General features: G+C 39.8%; 1 protein-coding gene across 1 annotated transcript; it reads left to right on the top strand.

Annotated features, from left to right (window-relative positions):
• On the top strand, positions 1-4823 carry LOC115436626 (uncharacterized; the record flags this gene model as incomplete). The annotated part of the gene is made up of 4 exons (XM_030159527.1): positions 1-18; positions 2706-3012; positions 3099-3386; positions 4449-4823. Coding segments are annotated over 4 exons (738 nt in total), but the record flags the coding sequence as incomplete, so codon positions are not given.
• Positions 4824-15834: the final 11011 nt, after the last annotated feature.

Raw genomic sequence — 15834 nt, 5'->3', positions numbered from 1 at the left:
CAGGGCTTTACAGAAATAGTTGAACTGATAAAAAAAACACAATGAAGATAATAAAGTCAGGTAATCAGAACGCACACAGTGAAAGGGAATATAAAGGTAATAACGGTGGCTGGCTACGGTGGCTAGGCTAACCGTAGTCACTTAACATGGCACTAAAACTTGACTCTTACTCATCGGCAGCCATACCTGTGCAGATTTACTGTCACTGACATACCAAACAAATAAGATAAGCCTCCACTGCACCGCTTGTGAATCAAAAGTACATTGAATGATGACATTTTCTTGACATTGTCAACAATGTTTCAATGTCGTTGTCAATAAAAAGAAAAAAAAGACTTGATTACACAGTGCTGTAAAGTGAAATGGTGGGTGGGTGGTTTTATTATTGTGTGATGGACAGCAGGCATTTGGCTGTGCCCCCTCAGTGGTAAACCACCAGTCACAAAATTTTGGCATATACCAATCCAGGCTCTGGGGTAAGCCACCACTAAATCGTATGGAAAAAATGATTTCCCATACGCCAAAAGCCAGTTTGGGATCTCACTGTCTCTCCTGTTTAGAGGAAATGTCAAATGACTTTCCGGATCAAGAAAAAGGAAGAAAGCCCTAGAATAAGAGAAATGAAAGCGTACCAGTTTATTTCCATCAGATATGAAAATCACCATGTTGATTATCAGTTATAGGACCACCAAGTGATCATTAACCCATAAAGAACCAGAAGAATTTTTTGTGGTGACTTCCACATAAATTTTTCTCCACATTGAACATTTACCAAGTGATTTATCACCATGAAGACACCAGCAGGTTCAGCAAAATAACTCCAATAAAACCTGCTGATAACCACATTTGGACTAACGTTACCGTATCTTAAAAACTCCAGAATTTATGGTTATAGTGGTTAAATCTCAACAGCTGGAGAAGTCAAGCTAGCAAACTGTAGGACTACAGCTGAAAATCCAACACAAAAGTTGTTACCTCCGCCAAGGAACGGTGAAGGTTATGTTTTCACCAGGGTTTCTCTGTCTGTTAGCAAGATAACTCCAAAAGTTAGGGACAATTTGGGTGAAATTTTCGGGAAACGTTGATACTGGCACAAGCAACAAAAGATTAAATTTTGGTGGTGATGGGGGGGGCTGATCTGCCTTGGCGGAGGTCTGCGATCTCTGAGTGTTTTTCTAGTTTAAGGTATAAATTTATACAAACGTTAACACAATGGGCAATGATGACTGGGAGTACAGTTGGTGTCGGCTGCTGCCTTATCGGTACAGACAAAAAAAACAAATAAAAAAATAAATACGCTAACACATACCAAAGAAAACCAAATATACAAGATAAATGTCTGCTAATACAGAAAATCCACTCCATAATTTGAAAGATGACGATATCTTATTAACTTAGCGCTGGAATAGCTGGATCAGCTACAATAGAAATGAATGGGTTCAGACAGCGTTCCACTCAGTGTAGGAACTACTGGCCCCTCCAGAACCTGGAAACAGGTCCATATTTCGGCCGCCATTTTTTACAGCGGGAGTCTATGGAGGTGTCACTACTCTGATATTTATCGAAGACTGTGTTTCAAACTACAGTGGGAACAAATGGAAGTTACAGCGGTGATGTGACTTTTATTTGATTATATCTGACACTTGTCTGTTGTCTATAATCGCTGGCTGTCTGCAGGTTTGGAGCACTTGGTTATGCAGTGTTTTTTGTTTGCAGATGTTTTCTTGGTTTGCATAGTTTCTTTATTTGCAGAGCATTTGATGATTATGCATTTGTGTTTGTTTCTTGCAGCACATTTTTCCATAGCACCACACCCACCACTTCTTTTAGTTCCTCATTTAGACTTGTGTTTGTGAATTTGCATCGTTTCTGTACTTGCAGCTGTTTTCACTTTGGGCTGTTACAGTGTGTTTGGCCCTTGTCAGCCACTGTAGTTTTCAGACTCATTCCCCTTTTCAGTAATCACCTTTGACCAAATATTTTATTCCAACCATATGAACAACAGTGTGTAAAAAATAATATAATAATAATGACAACAAATAATTCATAGTTTAGTGTTTCTCAACATAAATGGTCTCTTTGGCTGTTTATGGTTGGTACTTTTGTATTTTCCAAATACATAGCACTTGTACTTTAATTAATTGTAATAGAAGTATTTTGCTGTATTTTTTATACTGACACAAAAAAGTAAGATAGAAGAAAGCTTCCTGTTTTTCAGAAAAGACAGAGCAGACCACTAAAAGACAAATCAAAGCTGTCATTAACATGAATATTATTAATGTGTATAATGTAATCAGTGAATACACCTCCAGGACCTTACAGCTGATACTGTATTTGTCACTGGGGTCATTTATGAAGTCTACATGAAATGCTGATCAGATATTATTGATTTAAAAGACTAAAAACATATACTTTGTTTAATCTTTTATTGTATTGTGTATGTCTGTGTGGACGTTGCTTGTTCTCCTCTTGTCTTGTCGGTTTCTTCAGGTTTCCTCTATTATCAAAAACATGTATGTTAGGTTAATTCTCCTGTCAGTGACCTGGACCAAGGTACTGGTTTAGATCTGATGATGCTTCAGTGTTCGCTCACTGCTCCCTGTGAACTAGGATGGGTGAAATGCACCGACTGAACTTCTCCACTGGGACAATCAAAGTGAACTCTCTTACTTTACTGTGTTTTAACAGGATCCACTGATGTGAAGACTTTGTTTGTTCAGACAGGAAAGGATGTCCTTCTGGAAATCATGGATCCTGATGCTGTGAAGAATTATAATTTATTTGTATGGAGAGTGAAGAAAACGGACAATGATCCTGAGCCTAAGTTTTTGGTAACATTTTCACCTGTTGATGGACCAGATGTCCCTGAAAACTACACTGAGATTGTATTTCCTCAGGCTAATTTTTCTGTGATATTGAAGAACCTTCAGAAGGCAAACAGTGGACTGTACGATGCACAACTTTCCACATCTAAACAAGAAATACTGGTTGCATACAACATCACAGTTCTAGGTTGGTTCCTCTTCATTTCTGACCCTGATCAGTGATAGCTACTACCATGTCTGTCCAAGTGTTGACTCCTTCTTTTGTTCTTTTAGATCCTGTGTCTCCAGTTAAAGTGAAGGTGGACCCTGTGTCCTCCAGTCCAGACTCCTGTAACGTCACTGTGAGCTGCACCACAGACGACTACACCATCAGCAGCACTTGGACCTGCACCAACCAAACCTGCTCCAACCAAGGACACAACTCAGAGATCACACCATTGGGAGCCTCTCTTCATATCTACCTGTCGGATGACTCTGTAACCATCATCTGTAACCATAGCAACCAGGTTGACTGGATCACAGCGTCGGCACATATCAGCCCATTATGTCCGACAAGTCCAGGTAAGGCTGAAGTCTGAATTTTTTTTTTAACCTTTATTTAACCAGGAAGTCCCTTGAGATGAAATCTCTTTTTCGAGGGAGACCTGACCAAGAGGCACATCAGTACAATACAAATGAACTAACAGAGTATAAAGCTACATACAATTAAGACAATATAAAATGACTAAAAACATAAAAGCTAAAACCAGTTTAAGAACAGCAGTCACACACTTCTGTTAGACAGTTTGACAGAAGAGATTTGAATTCACTCATGGTAATGAAATGCTGACGCTGAAGTGACTTTTGCAAATTGTTCCATGAATAGATGATTCTCCTTAAACACATGAAGTAAATGTGCTGCTGGACTCATTCTATCCCATGAAACCACAGCTGGGCTTCAACAACAGGCTTTGGAGGAGTCAACACAGGAGTTAACACTTTTATTGCTAGATTTAGCGACGTTTCAGTCTACATTAGCAGCTCTTTTGTTTTGCTTTTTCCAAAAAGCAACTTGCAACACATTTATTTTGTTTGAAAACTTTCAGCAACTTTTGAAAAGTGACTCAAACACTAAAACACACACATTTTCCTCTAAATGAAAAGTCAGAGTTTCCAACTTTCCGATACTTTGTTGGTGTATTTTGTGGTTTTTCGGACCCCTCTACAGACTCTTTATCCAAAAAGCCACTAGTGACAAATCCATCCCCTTTCTCAGGTGTTATTGGAAACTTTTGGAGACTTTGACATGGAAACATGTTTTGTTGTTTATCTAAAGCATTATCCCTCTGTCCTTCATCATTCATTAGGGTTAGGGTTAGATGAACATTTACAATTATGTAAATTAGGAGATGATGTCATTTAACAACTTCTAGTGACTTTTAAGGCAGAAAATAGATACTTTCACCACTGAGGAGTTGGAAACACTGGTAAGAGTTTAAACCTGGTGTTTGGTTTGGTGGTGGTGAAACTTGTTTTACTGTTTTAACTGAGTTAGAATATTCACTCTGACACCAGATTTCTGTGCTGCACTTTTATTTACATGGAGTCACTACTAATCTGTATTTTGTTTGTTCCTGTTTACAGTGGAAGTTCACAGTCACACTAACAACTCGCTGATCATTGTTCTCATCACTGTAGCGGTTCTACTGATAGCCATAACAGCTGGTATGTTTTTTTTGTATCGGAAGAAAAGAAGAGGTAAGTACTAGTGTGCGCTTCATCATGGAATAGTACTGTCATGTGTATGAAATCCTTTAGTATTTAGCTTGAAAATTCCTCATCCTAGCAGAGCTCATCATCACCTATCACCCCCTCAAATCCCTCTCGTATGACAACAATAATTATTCAGCAAATCCCTTATAGCAGTAGTTCTCAAACTTTTTACACCATGTAACACCACAGACCATGTTTCCTCTGCAAGTGCTGTTATCATGACAGGTGTTGAAATGCATTCACACAGGCTACATGTTCATTTACACACACTACATACATGTATTCCTAATCAGATTATTGATTGACTTTTTACCTCCAAGGAGCACAGACTTCTAAAGGCTCCAAAGTGAATCCAATACAGAAGTGTTTAACCCATAAAGACCCAAACATCCACCACCAACCAAAAGCATGTACTAATCTAAAATGTTTAACCTAACTCTAAAATGATTCACCTGGACTTTTTTCTTATTTTGACTATAAAAAGGTTAGAAAATATGCTACGAGTGAGTCTGTTTGCCCATTTTTCCAGAGCACTTTTTTTTCTCAGATCTTCCAAAATCTAGCAATCATTTACAGTTTACTGCATGTTTTAACAGTGCTAAAATGATATAATAAAAATAAAATAAAATAAAATAATAATAATAATAATAATAATAATAATAATAATAATAATAATAATAATAATAGTAATAATAGACTTTATTTCTAGGCGCCTTTCTTGGCATTCAAGGACACCGTACACTAAACAAGGAGAGTATAAAACCAGCAGTAAAACAGAGTAAAAAGTAAACAACGTCTCAGGTTTTAGAAACCATTGGAATTTTTCCAATTGCACAAACAGTGAAAGAGTTATAGAAATCCAAACTGCATATGTGCAGGGTGTGTCAGTGATGACATGTCAGATTTTAAAGACCTAATAACTGTTGATCCACTAATCCTTTCAATCCATGTTAATAATTGGTGTAAAATACAATTATTCATCTTTTCATGGTCATCAGTTTGGAGGCTCCGTAGTTACCATGGAAACGCAGTCATCTTCTACAACATTGATTCACCAGTAAAACCCATGGAGTTGGATCAATGGTAATGGATGGAAGCACTGGGTTTATGTTCCGTTAATGAGAGAGTTTGTTTAAAAAGTCACCTTTTCTTCAGTTCTCTGTTTCTGATGTAATAACAATCAACTTTAATCCAAGGTTTTATGAACATCTACATGATCAGTAAATTAAATATAGGAAAATATCAAATTTTCACATAAAAATGCAAAATACAGAGGATAGCATTATAATAAATGGTGATAAATCTTTTAAGAAAGTTTAAATAGAGAGAAAAATGTATTTGGGAACTGCCACAGAAATAGCACTGGGTCTTTAGGGGTTAAAGTTGTAATACTGCTGACAGCCACATGGACTGGCCAATTGGCTCCAAAAAGCCCTGGCTCCCTTTGACTTACATTGAAATTCACTCTAAAAATATTTTGTCAATTTGTTTTCCAGAACTCATTTCAGCCAAAAATGATCTGACCCATCATGAAAATTTCCTCTCCATTTATCAGATCAGCTGACAGTCACTCCACTAAAGTTATAGTTAAATCAGATTAAACCAACATGACAATATGATGACTTTGCTTCACAATGCTTGGTGATGTTCAATGTTTTATTGAGTTAGTAAGCTAGCTTAGTGTTAGCCTACTTTTGACCTCTTGGGCTCCTGTAGTTCTGCCTTTTTTGTCCAATTGTGGCCAGTTCTGCCTCCAAAAAATAAACACGGCAATAGCCAAATAGAAACTGCTGACTTTAAAACAATAATGATGTAAACCCAGCACTAGTATAACCTGTGGATCACCGGTGGATCTGAATTTGAACCACACTTCGTGTTTCATATGATGCACTTGCGTAGGACAAATGTTTTTTACTGACATTATTTCTCAGTTCTGACATCAAAGGCAGATTCACCGCTTATAAATAACTGTTGAAAGAACTAAAACCTGGTGTAAACGCAGAGATCTAGAGCTGCAGCTATTGATCATTTTTGTAATCGAATAATATATCAATTATTTTCTGTGACTTGATTAAATAATTATTTGAATAGATTAAAAAAATAGTAAAAATGTAAAAAAGACATGTCTGAAAATGACAAACAACTTTATTCCAAAACCAGTGAAAACAACAACCACATGTAAAATGATATTTTTTGTAATATAGGGTGTCCCAAAAAAATTGACATCATTTGACATGTCCATACTGGAGTGACTACATAGTCAGGAGAAATGATACTTAATAGAATTTATTTTGGACATAAAATGTTTTATTCTACAAATTTCAAACGAAAAATTCTGGAGGATGGTACTTTTATAATGTTCCAAAGTTATTAACCCTGACGTCTTTGGACTCCGACTAAACGTTTCCCGAACTTGGTTTACCACCTCTTCTGAAACTGCCGACCGTCCAGTTCCTTTTTTCCAACACAATCAGCCTTCCTTTTGAAACTTCTTATGCCACGTCCAAATCTGCTTTCCTGTTGCTGCTTGTTTTTGAAATTTTCTAACAAATTCACGTTGTGCATTCACATTTGACTGAGTTTGGGCACAGAACGTCTTTTCTGTTGCAGTAAATGACATGTCTATTCCTGAAAGCAGAACAATAAAACTGATTACACTTTTTTGAGCAAAAAGAGCAAACCAATTTTAAACAAATTATTAGGTGATGAAATTATGTCATTTTTTTAGGGGGTACACCCTGTATAGATGGAAAATTTTTTAAAAATTTTATGTAATATAAAATACATATATATATTAAAAGATATAAAAATATCTGTAGATATAAGCAACAAACAAATCAAATGGCATCTACAAACAATATGTGCACTGCAGTCTGCAACACATTTATATCCAAATTACTAACTTTATAACATTAGCAAAATTTAAAAAAAAAAAAGAAAGCTTCGATTCAGGAAAATTGCAATCAAATTATTTTAAAAATCAATTTGAGTTGATTAATCATTTCAGCTCTACAAAAAATCTTCCTACTGTTGCTGTCATGCTTGTCATCTATCTTTTTTGTTGGATGTTGCTCGTCTGTAAAATTGAAGTTTGCTCTTTGAGTGAACATCATTGCTTTATTGTGACATGAGCCTCCAGAAGTTCCACCTAAAACACTTAAAACTGATTCATCGTCACCAGTGCAGCCTCCGTTCTCCTCGACCAGGAAACAGGTTTGCGTGGGACTAATATTATCACAGGACCTCTGTGTTCGCTGAAATAGGGTAGATCATTTAGAATGGAAGTTTTTCTTTACAAACTACAGACAAGGCAGATTCACAGTGGATTATAATCAGAGATGACCTCTGCATATTACAAATGAGCAGAGGTCCACAGAGCAGCCATTAGTGAATGGGGTTTAAGGTTACCCCCAAGGAAAAATATAGTTTGTAGAGACTGATCACATGAGATCAGGTCGTATGTTACACCAGTTCTTATGGCATTTGGTGTGCTATATGTAAGCATTTTGGACCTTTTGCGTGACACTGAATGCCATTTGATTGCGTGTCAATTTACACCAAGATCTCTGGTTCACAAAACCCCAACCCTCCATGTGTGGTATTTGATGTGGCATGAACATACACATGTAAAGTTTATAATGTGTACAGAAAACAGGCTCATTAAAAATGTTATGCATATTTCCGCGAATCATGATATCACGTTGAGTTTGTCTATGAAAAAGTTTCATCAGCAGTGTGTGTATTCTGGTTACATTCTTCTACTTACTTTTCTGCCATTTCCAAGTCGCTGCTGTTGCTGCTCCCAGTAGTTCCCACCGTTACAGTGTTCTTTAAGCACACATCATTTTAGCTGTTGAAACACCGCTGAACTATTTTTGTTTTCAGTTTAGTTTTTAAGAAACGAGCTCGTAAGGGACAGGACTAAACTACAACACCTATTTCTAATGTGTCAGATGTGCCAAGGAAAAAAAAAACTGTCTTCACACAGACTGTAAATTTATAAATTAAAACAAATTCAGACATTACAGCTGATTCAAAATAATTTTGACACATTTTGTAGAGTATTCAGATTGGATTTCAGGGATAAATATTCCCCTGCATGCATTTGTGTTTACCGTCATGTCTGATGCATATGGTAGGACGATAAAATGAGCTCTGTGAGGATGAAATCACTTTGAAACACTTAAATCTGAATATAAAACACATAATACAATGCAGAAGTAGAAAATGGAATTGTAAAGCAAACCTTCTTTTTGACTGATCTACAGATAAAAGAAAAAAGATGGAAAATACAGTTTATGCAGTTCCTGAGGTAAGCATCATGAGTTTTTCTTTTTTTTTAAATTCTTCTAAAATTGACAAACTAAGGAAATAAAGGAAGTTCATTATTTTAATCAGTTTTACAATTGAGTGCTGTAAACTATTGAACTATTAAACCTCTTGGCTGTCCTTTTCCAAATCCTGACATATCCACCTATCCATTTTCATGAGATTAATAAACACTTTAAATGACTGGTAACAACTTGTGGTCCTTGGACCTGATGAAAAATCTACACACATCAAAATTCATGGAGTAAATCTGCTGCTGAGCTCATCTGGAAATTCACACCATCCTCAAACATGTGTTTGTGTTTTTGCTTGTGTTTGTCGACAAACACAGGCGGCCATGGCTCAGGTGGTAGAGCGGGTCGTCCAATAACTGTAGAGTTGGCGGTTCAAATTCCGCTCTGTCCTAGTCATGTGCCGTTGTGTCCTTGGGCAAGACACTTCACCGTCCTTGCCTCCAGTGCTGCTACTCACACTGGTGTATGAATGTGTATGAATGTTTGGTTAACTGTCAGCCACAATTCCATCAGTCTGCCCCAGGACAGCTGTGGATACAGATGTAGTTTACCACCACCAGAGGGAGAATGTGAGAGTGAATGAAGAATGAATCCACTGTACACGCTTTGAGTATGCGCTCATAGAAAAGCACTATATCATCATCATCATCACATGTATTTTGTTCATTTTCAGTTGGCATCACCCGCCCAGCACCAGACAATCAGCCTGAGTGATCCTTCTGTTGACTTTCCAACATCCACCTACAGCTTAGTAGGACCTCACAAAGGACCCAGAGCAAGAACCCTTCCTGAGAGTTTCTATGCTCAGGTCCTTTGGCCACCCCCGTCCTAAGAGATCATCATGGTTCTGGCTCATTGTACTGTCGACTTGCATAGGACACGACTGAGAGGGAGAGAGAGAACAAACCATAAATGTGTGTGTTTGAGCATGTGTGTAGACCAAGGGAGTAGGTTTGATTCTGACACTGGTGGGGACACAAAAGTGCTCTAAGGCAGCACTCCTGAAAGTGGATTTTTTTTTGCATTTGCAATCATAATTTCGTGTCATGTTGAGCTGATCAAACAAGCAAATAATCATAGTCAGAGAAAAAATTCAGTAATTCTCAAGTTTATAATGAATATCTGAATATCTAAAGACAATACAAGAATTTAATGCATTCTGCAAAGTTATTCTAATGACTAACATATGCTTTATTATTTAACCTCACCTGTGAATTTCCAGCCTCTCCTCCTCTCTGTCTGTCATCTGACATAAATATGTTGATGCATGACATATGAACAGATTCTGGATACAGTGATCATAGAGTTTGCTGGTACAGTTATTGCTGAAGCAAAAAAGGCTTTTACTCTTTTATTCAATATCTGTGTTGAGCCTCTACAGTTCTAGACCCTTGAACTAACTCACACTTTGACTCCTGAAGAACTGTCTTATTTCCACTTTTCTTTTCTTTGACATTTTTCAAATCCTAATTGTAGGAGCCGTAAGCACTGTGTGGGTTTTCTTTGGTTTTTCTCTTATTTGTGTGACGTCATGATATTGGCACCTGTTACGTGTGGCACTGTGGGTGTGGTGTTGTCTATTAAGTCTCTGCGCTCACCTGGGTGTGTAAGTGGCCTGGATCATGGCGGCGGGGTGAGCCTGGGGAGAAACTTTCTGTTGACCGTCATTATCATCCTTATCACCGTCACCGTTGTCTTTGTCACTGGCTATGAGGGTATCCTTGCACAGCATTGAATATACGACGATTGAAGTAAGTGCTTGTTTCCTATGCTTGTGATATGGATAATAAACCTCATGAACGTTTGTAATGGTGAGTCTGACGCGTCTTCAGTGTGAACCCCCATGTCTTAGCCTGCCGCGGCGTTTGGATTGTTTTTTTTTTTTGCTTATACGCCGCAATATTTTGTCAACAGAAAATTTTTGTTGAAGCGTGGATCGTCGTACTTTCGGACAACCTTTTGTCGGATGCTTGATAATGTGGTGCCTGTAGTAAGTTGTAAACGAAAGACGGGGACGCGCATGGGATCCTCGTTCACGTCATTCATTCACAAATCTGCTGCTACGACTCGCATTTCCTTTTTCCACTCGCCTTTACAATAAGGGATTGTATGTTTTGATACACGTTCAGCGTGTTTGTCAATAAAGAGCGCTATTCCCCGGCTAGGCTCAGTGGTACTTTCACACAAGGTGATCGTACTGGTTTTGTTTCTTTTTGGGACTTTGGCTAATGTTTTGGTTCGTGTGTCAAGCGGGTGAAGCATTGCGCTTGGGAGTGCCGCCGTAGCTCTGGTTCTAAGACCGTCAGTCTGGTTCTAGGCTATCGGTATCCAGGTACATAAATACCCACCGCTAGTATGCACAGAAGACTAGGGTTGAGTTTAGCTTAGCTCCTGTGGATAGTTTAGGGGGAATAAAAAGACAACATGCTGCATCTTCTTAAAGTAGAAATAAATACAACAAATAAGAGTAAATAAATAAATAAATAAATCATTGTGTTTGGTGTTGAGCAGATTGTGATTGTTGTTTTTTTGTGTGAATGAAAATGGAGGAAAATGATAACGGATCTGATGATGTGAATGAAGTCACGGAAAAGAGAAAATCAAAACTTACTGTCAAGGCTTATGAACATAAACTGGAAAGGCTTCAAGACGAACGCCAAACAAAAGTAAGAAAGATTAAGGGTGAAATAAGACAAATTAAAGAGCTGATGCAGAGTGTGGAAAATGCTGCAAAAATACGGTTATGTCTTCAAAATATAACAACGCTGTTCGATGAGGCTACTCAACTTCATGATGTTTTAATGTCTATGCTCCCATTAGAAGAAAAGGAAAAACAGAATGCATGGTTTGACAGTGTTGAAGAGCACAAAACTGGTTTTGTGAATGAGGTTAATAAGTGGCTCCTGGATGTGCCAGCCACATTACAGCCACCAACAGAGGGCGTTGTTGGCCCTTCATGTGAGTCTACTGTTTCCAATGGTAAAACATCATGTATTCTAAAAAATGTGGAAGATGACATTCAGCCATGTGATAGTGTTTCTAATGTGTCAAGTAAAGTAAAGAAACGCAGTACAGTGGTAAGTAGGTGTCTTTCCACTACATCGTCAGCCCGGCTGAAAGCTGAAGCTGAGACAGCCGCTCTCCTGGCCCGTCAGAAAGTGCTGAAGGAGATGCATGCAATAGAACAGCAACAGGAGCTGTTGAGGAGAAAGAAAGAGGTGCTAGATTTAGACATGGAACTGGCTGCTTCTATGGCTAAAATGACTGTGTTAAAGGCCTCAGAAGGATCTCGTGTGTCTCGTGTTTCCACCAAGACAAATGGGATGAACTCTTATTTGGAAAGAGGTAGGAGAGTAGAGTTGAATGCTGATGCTGCAACATTTGTGCCTGTATTCACCCCCCAGCCACTTCTGAAAGAACCTGTGGGTGAGGCTGTGCCTTCAGACTGTCCTGTTGTAAGGCCTAAGATAAGACACAGAGCTGGGTCTCCCATCACAGTGACTGGGGCCGGTCTGACCATAATACCAGAAGGTGTTTCACATCGGTCAACTGAGACAACTTCTCATCCTCAGTTTGACCCTGTTGCACCTATAACAGAAAACAATTCTGATCAGCGTTTAATTACAGTTCTGGAGAAGCAAAATGAAATTACATCTCTATTAGTGAAACAACAGTCACTCTTTCTCTTACCCAAACGGGACCTGCAGTTTTTTGATGGAGATCCTCTGCAATATCAAACTTTCATAAAAGCTTTTGAACATAACATCAAAGGAAGAACTCAAAACCATAAGGACTGTTTGTATTACCTTGAACAGTACACTAGAGGTCAGCCCAGGGATCTGGTCCGAAGCTGCCAACATCTGCCTGCTGTCCATGGATACCCCAGAGCCAGAGCACTGCTTTTAGAGCATTTTGGGGATCCATTCAAGGTAGCCTCTGCCTACATGGATAAAGTGTTGTCCTGGCCCATGATTAAAGGAGAAGACATTAAGGCTTTGAAGGCTTACAGTCTTATGCTACAGGAGTGTTGTAACTCGATGGGAGATTCTGTTAGTGATCTCAATGTGCCAATTAATATGCAAACTATTGTGAAGAAACTGCCTTATAAGCTGCGGGATCGCTGGAGAAGTGTGGCCTGTGAGGTACAGGAGAAGTTTCGCCGTAGAGCTACTTTTTGCGATATTGTTGACTTTGTGGAGAGGCAAGTTAAAATAGCAAGTGACCCTCTATTTGGAGATATACAAGATTCACCAGGAACAGCAAGAAAGGACTCTAAAACGGTTAAGTCACGAACAAGTCCAAGGCCCAGAGGAAGTAGTTTTGCCACAACTATCGCACCTGTGGAGAGAAGAGTGGAACCTGTGAAAAGAGAGAAGAACTCACCGGTAAAAATCTGCCTATTTTGTGGAGCTGGTCATTCTTTAGATGTTTGCCTTCTGTTGGAAAAAAGGACACAAAGTGAGAAGATGTCTTTTTTGAAGGAACATAAGATGTGCTTTGGTTGCCTGTGCATTGGGCACATGAGCAAAGATTGCAGAAAACGTTTGGTTTGTCGATTATGCAATCTCAAGCACCCTACGTTGTTGCATGACCACTCGAAGGTTAGACAGAAGAGTTCAGTGCAGGTTAGTGATGGTTCAGAAATGGCCAGAGGAGGTGCTGTGGTGTCTGTTCAGACTAGTGGTTTGACTGGGGCCGGTAAAATGGACTGTGCATTATCGATTCTGCCTGTTCAGGTGAAGTCCAAAAGGGGACATGAGACCCTGGTCACTTATGCATTCTTGGATCCAGGGAGCACGGCCTCGTTTTGTACAGAGCGACTCATGAACCGCCTGAATCTGTCCGGTAGGAAACTTGGAATTCTGCTTAGAACAATGGGGCAAGAAAAGGTTGTGGACAGCTACTTGCTCTCAGATTTGGAAGTTGCAGGATTGGATTCGAATGATTACATCAATTTACCAGAAATCTTCACTCAAGGTTGCATGCCTGTTCATCATGGGAACATTCCACAGTCAAAGGATCTCCAAAGATGGCCGCACCTGAGACACATAAAAACACCGGTGATTGATGCTGATGTGGACCTTCTGATTGGCATAAACGTTCCTCAAGCACTAGAGCCCTGGGAAGTGGTTCGAGCTGTGGATGGTGGCCCATATGCCATCAAGACCGTCCTGGGTTGGACAGTGAATGGACCACTCCATGGTGAATGCCAGATCAGCACTAATGGTTCTCAGCCTGATGTTACAGTGAACCGGATTTCAGTAGCAAAGCTTGATGAGCTTTGGGAAAAGCAGTTAAAGGTGGATTTCCCTGAAACTGTGCCGGATGAACAGCCTGGTCTTTCCAGGGAGGATCAGCGCTTTATGGAATCTGTATCAGAGTCATCCAAGCTTATTGATGGGCATTACACAATTGGATTGCCAATAAGACAACGAAACCTCAAAATGCCAAACAATAAGACAGTCGCAGAACAGCGTGCACAAAGTCTGAAAAGGCGCTTAAACAAAGACCAGTCCTTTCGCTCTGATTATGTCGTTTTTATGTCTGGGATGCTTGCTAGTGGTTATTCAGAAAGGGTTCCATCTGAGCAGTTACATCGTTCCGATGGGAAGGTGTGGTACATCCCACATCATGGTGTGTATCACCCTAGAAAGAAAAAACTAAGGGTTGTGTTTGACTGTGGTGCCACATTCCAGGGAACCTCTTTGAACTCCCAGCTTCTTCAAGGTCCAGATTTGACAAGCTCATTGGTAGGAGTCCTCACAAGGTTTCGTAAAGAATCTGTGGTGCTCATGGCAGATATTGAGGCCATGTTTCATCAGGTCAGGGTGCCAGCTGAAGACTGTGACCTGTTGAGATTTTTGTGGTGGCCTGAGGGAGATTGTGCGCAAGAGGTGGTTGAGTACAGAATGAAGGCACATCTGTTTGGTGCTACGTCCTCCCCTAGTTGTGCCTGTTTTGCCCTGAGGAAGTGTGCTGAAGACAATCAGGAGCACTTTAGTCCTTTGGCAGTTAATGTTCTACTTCACCATTTCTATGTTGACGATTGTCTGGTGTCCGTTGGCTCTGAGGAGGAAGCAGTGTCTCTGTACCAAGAGCTTCATGCGCTGTGCGCTGAAGGTGGTTTCAAGCTCACAAAATGGATCAGTAACCGGCGCACAGTGCTTACTGCTATTCCTCTAGAGGAAAGGGCCAAGGAAGTGAAAGATCTGGATTTGGACAGTGATGCCTTACCTGTGGAGCGTGTCTTGGGTGTTCAGTGGTGTGTCCAGTCCGACTCGTTCAAATTTAAGATCATACTCAGGAATCGTCCGATTACAAGGCGAGGAATTCTGTCTGTTATTAGCTCCATCTATGACCCACTTGGTTTCTTGGCACCTGTTGTTTTGTCCGCCAAGAAAATCCTCCATGACCTTTGTAGGAGACGTTTGGGATGGGATGATCCTCTGCCTTCTTCAGTTGTTAGGGAGTGGATGGCTTGGTTGGAAGACCTCCACCATCTCGAACATTGGGAGGTTGTAAGATGTTTAAAACCCTTGGATTTTGGTGACCTTGCTACTGCTCAGCTTCACCATTTCGCAGATGCGAGCGAGGAAGGTTTTGGGACAGTGACCTACCTGTTACTTTATGACAAAGGTGGCAGAGTTCACTGTGCATTTGTAATGGGTAAGGCACGTGTCGCTCCGTTAAAACCTGTCACCATTCCTCGTATGGAGTTGACTGCTGCAGTAGTGGCTAGCAGGATGGATAAGTTGTGGAGGAAGGAGCTGCAAATGGAGCTTAAAGAGTCTGTGTTTTGGACGGATAGCACTTCTGTTCTGAAATACATAAAAAATGAGACCTCGCATTTTAAGATCTTTGTGGCAAACAGAGTGTCGGAAATACTCAAGCTGTCAAACGTATCTCAGTGGAGG

This window comes from Sphaeramia orbicularis, chromosome 17, assembly GCF_902148855.1.
Source record: "Sphaeramia orbicularis chromosome 17, fSphaOr1.1, whole genome shotgun sequence".
Taxonomy (NCBI): domain Eukaryota; kingdom Metazoa; phylum Chordata; class Actinopteri; order Kurtiformes; family Apogonidae; genus Sphaeramia; species Sphaeramia orbicularis.
The sequence above is the reverse complement of the archived record's forward strand: the minus strand, read 5'-3'. Positions and strand labels throughout refer to the sequence as shown.